Source organism: Protopterus annectens, chromosome 12.part0 (genome assembly GCF_019279795.1).
Source record: "Protopterus annectens isolate FY-2018-M chromosome 12.part0, PAN1.0, whole genome shotgun sequence".
NCBI classification, from domain to species: domain Eukaryota; kingdom Metazoa; phylum Chordata; order Ceratodontiformes; family Protopteridae; genus Protopterus; species Protopterus annectens.
Genome location: NC_056746.1, coordinates 1,248,633,168 through 1,248,640,777, shown reverse-complemented (window position 1 = coordinate 1,248,640,777; position 7,610 = coordinate 1,248,633,168). Strand labels below are relative to the sequence as shown.

General features: G+C 34.2%; 1 protein-coding gene across 3 annotated transcripts in view; it reads right to left on the bottom strand.

The window, feature by feature from the left end:
- The window catches only part of TOX2 (TOX high mobility group box family member 2), a 1,557,917-nt gene extending 1,557,222 nt beyond the window's left edge, over positions 1–695 (bottom strand). Inside the window, exon 1 of one of the 3 annotated variants that reach the window (XM_044090259.1) lies at positions 330–695. In XM_044090259.1, coding sequence (XP_043946194.1) covers positions 330–431 — 102 coding nt within the window. In that variant the 5' untranslated portion in view covers positions 432–695. The remainder of the gene's footprint in view (positions 1–329) is intronic. The other 2 variants (XM_044090258.1, XM_044090260.1) reach the window with 2 other exon arrangements.
- Between the last annotated feature and the right edge of the window lie 6,915 nt (positions 696–7,610).

Here is a 7,610-nt window from a genome sequence, read left to right as displayed (position 1 = left end):
GCCTGGAAGCCTGAAAACGACATTCTTAGGGGCAAATACCAGGGACAAGGAGCAATACCTGAAAACTACTGGATAGTTTTTACCCTTTTTACAAGGTTCAATACAAAGCAAAACGACTGCACTAGAAAAACCTACAGGCACAGGTTACTGCAATAAAACAGCCAAAGCGAGAGGCAATTAAGTCATTGGCTTAAGCAGTTAGTAAACAGGTAACTTGCAAGGAAAACAACCTGCAAAAAAAAAACGATTTACAAATGTGAAGCATGCCGTGCAGTAAGGTATGGGATTCCGAGCAGTCTCTTGCACTAAATGTGTGGTCCTGACATTACCTTGTTACAGTGGTAATACTCCAAAGGGCCCAAGCAGGCAGCTTCAGCAGGGAGGGAGCCCACGCTGGTGGGGGCGGCGGCCGAGTAAAAGCGAACGTCCATGGGCGGTAGTGAGCGAGAGTCTGTAGGTGCAGAGCGCGGGCATTGAATGGAGCCAGAGAGCACCAGATCATGCACGCGAACTGGGGGTGATTGTATCCCGCGCTGGGTCAGCCCGTGCCCTGTCCTGGTTCTGCGCGAGGGGTACAGTGCGCTAGTTTCTGTCTCACTTCAGGCTTGTGTAAGCGGTGTATCCCACCACTAGATCTCTAGCTACTGCGTGCACTCTCAGAGTGTTTGTGTGTATGTGTGAGTGACAGGGATAGAATCTATTGTCTAATACAAAAAAGAAAGAAAAAAAACATACAGCAAAAGGAAGAGATGTTTTCAAGTCGCTTTCTTCTCACATCCGTTTTGTGGTTTGCTTACTGCAGTCTTTCCTTCGTTTAGTACACACTCCTCTTTGCAAAACTCAGTTTTGTTGTCAGTAGAAGCACCCTTCCATAGAAATTCACAAAGACAGCAAATGCAAATAGCTGCAAGCTGCACTTCCAGGCTAAAGATTGGCTTTGAGCTTCGGACCCGTATTTATTCCGATTCTTTCTGTTTACTGATGTTGCTGGTGTTTTTCGTCTTCCCTTAAAACAGATCCCTATTTTAACGTTTGATAGGAAAGTGACGGCGCACCGGACTTTGGGGACTGCTCTCCGAGTTTCTGTACCGATTCCTGACGCGCTCTGTCTCTTAGTTTATTTTTCTTTTACCCTCCAGCTTTCTCTCGCTTTAGCCCTCCCCCTAGCTCTGAGCACCCAGTGCCAGACGACCTGTGTTGCTAATGGCAGCTCTACTCATTTCGGGCTAGCAAAACTAAGCTCATCAGTGAGCCAGCAAGTTCACCGTCTGATGTTGCAAGGTCTGCTACTGCTGCTACTGTCGTTGCTGTAACACTTTCTTCACAGTGTACACTGTGCCATGCTACTACAGGCACAGCCCCATTATCCATTGTCTGCCTTGTCCACTTCCATGCGTCTGTTGTTCAAAAGGTTGCCATTTTTCCAGCTAAATGTACACAGGAGAGAAGCAAATGATACATTACCATAGGCAATGTTCCGGTTGTTGCAGGTATAAAACACAAGGTTTCCTATCTGGATTACTAAAATGACTGGGACGAAATCCAGTAACAACTTGAAATAAGAATAGTCGTGCAATTCATTAGGAGTATTTGCTTTAATTAACTAGATGAAATATACACAGAATTAAAACGGTAACCACAATAGGTGATGTATACAGTAACAATAGAAGCATCTCTCGTCTTATTCTACAAATAAAGTGGACTGATTAGGTTTGTGTTATTTTTTTTAATTGGTCATGCTAAAGACACAATGTAGAACACATTAGATTATTCACAGCTCAATTATTACACATTTGTCTAGAGAGGAATAAAATGCTTCCAAACCCAGAGCAATAAACCCAGAGTGACAAAAATATTGTTTTGTCCTTAATAAGAACAGGTTCAGGGTACTTAAAAAGACTGCACAAAACAGTAAACCCCAGCAGCAAGCAATCATATATGTGTTGTAATGGACTAATTCCTTTCTAGCACATTCATCCTGTTAATAAAAGCAGATTGACCTTGCAACTACTGCATGCACAGAAATGCAATGATACTTCCACACACTTGGTAAACAACAAAGAATTATTTAAGAACATGGTAATTTCAGACTACGGTATTGTGCATCTATTGACTTTGGAGTTGATAGAGCAGAAATGTGGTCCTAAAAGAAATGTGAAAGTCAGTTTGCTAGCACTTAGGTAACTTTAAAGTAACAAATCAGGAAGTACATATTGTACACTGTTGTATAGAGTCCATGTGTTTATAATACACCTACATAAAATATACACAAACCCACAGAAGCACACACAGGCACACACACTCACTACTTGAGAGTATCACATTTGCAAATGTGTTTTAAAATGTGGCCTGTATATGAATGGAACCCCAAAGCTTGTATTTGCATTTTATGCTGTGCTATATCATAAGAATTGACAGGTATTTAGAATATGGTTCTTTATTGCTGCTATTTCAAGAATATAAAAGCAAAGCAGATCTAATGTAAACAGTTTAAATCTTAACGAGAGCAAGTGTTCAGTGGACTGTATCTTCAATCCTGTTGCTTTGCATTGTTGCATTCAGAATTTTCCTGTAAATATTGAGGATGAAAATACAGAATCCCCAGTATTAAGGTAGCCTCCATGTTGCAGTTTATGATAGTCAAGTCTTATCTTTCTCTTTTTATCACTAAAGTATACCGACTAAGCCCACCGAACAAGGACAAGGTAATATTCTGATGCTGAGGATTGAAAAAGGAGAATCGGAAGATGTATCTAGAAAACAGTGATGAGCTACAGTGGGACTATTCTATTTTTATTGTATATGCAAGTCTGTTTACATAAAGTAAAACACAAGCAAATGTGTAAAATGCGTATCTCCTAGATCTAGAAAGTTCTATATGAATTCAGAACTCTTACTTGTTTTTGGAATGTGTATATATATATATATATATATATATATATATATATATATATATGTGTGTGTGTGTGTGTGTGTGTGTGTGTGTGTGTGTGTATATATATATATATATATATATATATAATACATATATATATATATATATATATATATATATATATAATACATATATATATATATATATATATATATATATATATATATATATATATATATATATATATATATATATATATGCATATATATATATATATATATATATATATACACACACACACACACACACACACACACACACACACATGCACAGATTCAGCTTTACTCACTGTTTTACTTTTATATAACCCTCTATTTCTGAATTTCTGAATTGTTTTGACATTATCACTTTATGTTTTTGTACCTTCGTTGGACTGTACCTATTAGCCAGATCTTTTTCAAATTCAGAATTACATAACACACAAACTTCCTGCAAGTGGAATAAAAAAGAATACATCATACTAGCCTATGCAATAAAGACATCTTCTCAGAACAGGAGTTTTGCCATGTTAAGTCTGGCCTGTAATATGAAAAACTGGGTGATAATGAATGTGTATCATTTGATGACTTGTTAATGACTTGTTGACGAAGTAATTAACTAAACAAATTGAGTGGTAACACAAAACATCCAAGAATATTCAGTGTATGATTCTTATAAAATTGAAGTGTATACTACTAAAATCAGAATACAATTTGCTATAAAAACAGAAGAGGACATGCCTGTAGTACAGTTGCTGAATATTTAGTGATGCAACTACTACAGCAGCCCCTAAACTACACAGCATAATATTGACAACATTACAGCTATTTCTAAGAAGGTGCAGAAGCTGTACAAATAACTACAAGTCCTTAACCTATGAACAAAATCTAAATCCCAATTACCACAAAGAATTGACAGCCACAGTATCTCTGTTTAATAGCAAGGGGCTGCATAAATCAACTCCTTCTAAAGATAGGTTGCAAATAGAGCAAGGATTATATTTGCCAAAAATCTGAAAAATCATATTGCAACAGAATAAATAATTGCTATTTACCAAGGATCTCAGAGGTATCAGAAAGTTCAGATTTTCTGCTTCTGGCTTCCATATTTCTTGTAAAATCTGAAATAAGCAATAATGCCACCTAAGTAACTGAAATAATAGAATTTTAGCTTCCATAATTTCTATGGAGATTTTTTAAAATCTGAGTTACAAATTAAAATAACTAGTCTGAGGCACGTTATTCATTCCTGAAATAAAATTGTACTGTAATGTATTTGCACTCTCTGTGGACAATGATTATTAATTAAAAAAAGTAGTTAGTTTATGTTGCTATTTAAAATATGCAGGAGGATCACATTATACTTTGTTTGTTACACCTAGATATATTGAAATTTGTATTTACTTCACAAGAAAAAATACTGAAAAAAATGCATTTGGTATTTTATACTTCCAAACTTAATTAAAACTGAATAATCATCTCCATTTCTGTGAAGTTTCTCTAGGACAAATTGAAATCTTATTTTGATTCATCATGTCATCAACATATAGATTAAAAAAGAAACATTCTTAATGCTTATTAAAACAAGGAATTAAACATATTAAAATGCATGCTGTTATTAATTTGTTACTTCATATTTTGTAGTTTTTTAGCATAAGGACATTAGGTCCAGAGTAACTAATGTGAGAATAATTCTGGAGCACTGTCTGATTATGTAACTTGATAAGTGGCTCATAGTTTGCAAATTCTGAATAACTTTTGTTGAAAGCAAAGTCTTGGAACTGTAGCTGCTTTAGATCCTAGAGAATTGAATCTGTTAATCCAGGGTGCATTTCATACAACCCTTGGATTCATCTTCACATGTACGTTCAAAAACATTGTTAAGATCTTCTTAGCCTCCAAAAATAAGATTTTTGTTGAAGCAGATTAAGTGGTTGATATGTCAGACCACAGTCAATAGTAGAATGCTTGCTCTAATTACTAAGACAAAATAACATACATTTGTTTCCTTATTGGTCCTATCCAGACAAGTGCAAGTTTGCAATCAGAGATTTCAGAGCTCTGCACTAAGTTTCCAATATTCCATTCTTGCTATGGATACACATGTGAACAACTTTGTTTTGATCTATAGATATAGGTCCTAAGTATGTAATTATAAGCATAACATATGGTTTAAAACCTCCAGTAATGCAATTGTTCAACTGAGTAACTACAACTATAGCAAGTAAACATCATATTGAACAGAGTATGTCGTTAGCATGAAAACACAATTTTTATTTCATCTATGATATAATCTGCCCGATGCTTTAAACTATGCACAGTGTAATGCAGAAAAAAATAGAGAAAATATCGAATTGTCCACTGAACCAATCCGCATATGGATTGACAACATGACCACAATGCAGAGTTTTTCCAATATGAATGCAAGCAAACGCAAGCCCTTATTTAATTTGCACACTATGAGAAACATGATGCACACTGAGTTTATCCCATGCATGATTTCACAGGGAATTTGTTTCTTTCTACACCAGACAAAAAATGCAATGTGTGGATAGCAACAGTTCTGCTAAGTTTGGTCATTACTTTTAGTTCTTCAGTACTGCAGTTCCGGAATGTAACAACAATATATATTAAGCACAAAAAGTTAAATAATGAAGAAATGCTACTTTATTAGTTTAAGTAACCCCACTGTATTTATTGTTATTTTATACAGATTTTAGCATATTATATAGGTGAAATGGTTGACAAACCCTTCCAAGAACTTAGATGCAATCACCAAAAACTGTTATAAACGCAGTGTCTGTTTTGAAAATGATTTAATAATCTTTTAGTCTATTCAGAGTTTATTATAATTTATATTATTATGTCATGAGGGTGGATCTCCATTTCATAAACCTCACTTTTACTTAGAGGTTCTTTGGAAAACTGTTGGTGAATAATGAAATCAGAAATTCATGTTTTAGATAAAACACTGTTGACAACTAAGTACCAAAACATGTATTCTTTATATAAGTGATTGCATTACAACTGATGTAACTTTTCAAAACCAATGGATAAATACAGGCTTAAAATTGTGTGACACATTCAAATAAAATATAACATGAAATTAAAAAAAAAGAATATACAATTTGTAAGACAATTTCCTTTAAAAACTTGAAGTAATAACAATGATAGGCTTGTATGATCTACACATAGTAAGATTTTAATGTTGAAAGAAATAATTTTAAACCTAGACTTTTCCTGCATTTAACCTAATCTGCCTTAAAACTTCAAGGACCTCCAAATGATTGTTCAGGTTTCCTCTCTTCCAATCATCAGTATTGCTATGTGTGTGTATGTATGTATGTAAATATATATATATATATATATATATATATATATATACACACACACAAAGTTATTAAAATTTGCACATTTTTGAGAGTGTTTAAAAATAAGATTGTTAATGTTTCTGTCCTTTAAGGCCCAACAATGTTTGGATTTCTTTTTAAAAAGATGTTCTTTAGTTTTGCCTACATAAAATTTTTCACATAAGGCACATGTAGCACTCTGGAAGCCAACTGACTATTGCAAGCTAATCTCCTGTGTACAGTAACAGTAAATTTAATATATGATAGAAACAAAGTCTTACCAGAAGTAATAGCAACATTTACAATGTTTGGCATGGAAATGTACCAACATCATGAATGGCTTGACTAATCTGTTTGATATTCATCTGCATTTATAAAAGATGTTTAAGAGTAAAGACTTTTTCCTAATACATTTCAGCTACTTACCTATTTTTCCAGTCTGTCAGCATGACCTAAAACAACTTCCAGTTATCAACAGTAACACTTCAACAGAGTGCACATTAACACCAAAAGTTAAAATAAATGCATTGTTAAAAAGGGAATAATAACCTGTATTATTAATTTTATTGTTAAGACTGTCTATTTAATCTTCTTGATGTAAAGTAGGTTTATATAAAAGTAGATTTCTCTTGTTTAAATGCAAATATATATGTGTGTGTGTGTGTGTGTGTGTGTGTGTGTGTGTGTGTGTGTGTGTGTGTGTGTGTGTGTATGTGTGAGTGTGTGTGTGTGTGTGTGTGTGTGTGTGTGTGTGTGTGTGTGTGTGTGTGTGTGTGTGTGTGTGTGTGTATCTTATCAATCAATAAAATTGGCTGGATATCCTCCGTGCAAAAACAAATTGCACCAATTAGAAAGTTCAGCAATAAACTCACTGTCAGACGAAATAAGCCTGTAAATCCTCATTGACGACTTTTGATAACATTTTTTTATATGTTGTGAGTGTGTAGTTGAAGCATGAATTTAATTACCAGCAAATAATGATTTCCTAAACAAACTTGACTTGAAACATTTCTGTCCTTTGTCAAAAAAATAAAACAGGCTATTAGAATTAATATTGCATGTAAATTCTAACAATGGGCAAATGTCCCTCATACCTGTGAGAAGTGCATTAGTATGAGATACATCACTCTCTACTACTCTCTACTATAAAAAGCAAATCAATAAATTGTACATAAAAATTATATTGATAAAAAATGGATTTTATACAGGAAACGTATTCCAACTCATTTAAAACCAAGATTGCATAGGTAGAGGCATTGCAACCTCCATTGCTACTTCCTTGCATCATTGAGAAACAGTATAATATATATATATATATATATATATAGAGAGAGAGAGAGAGACAGA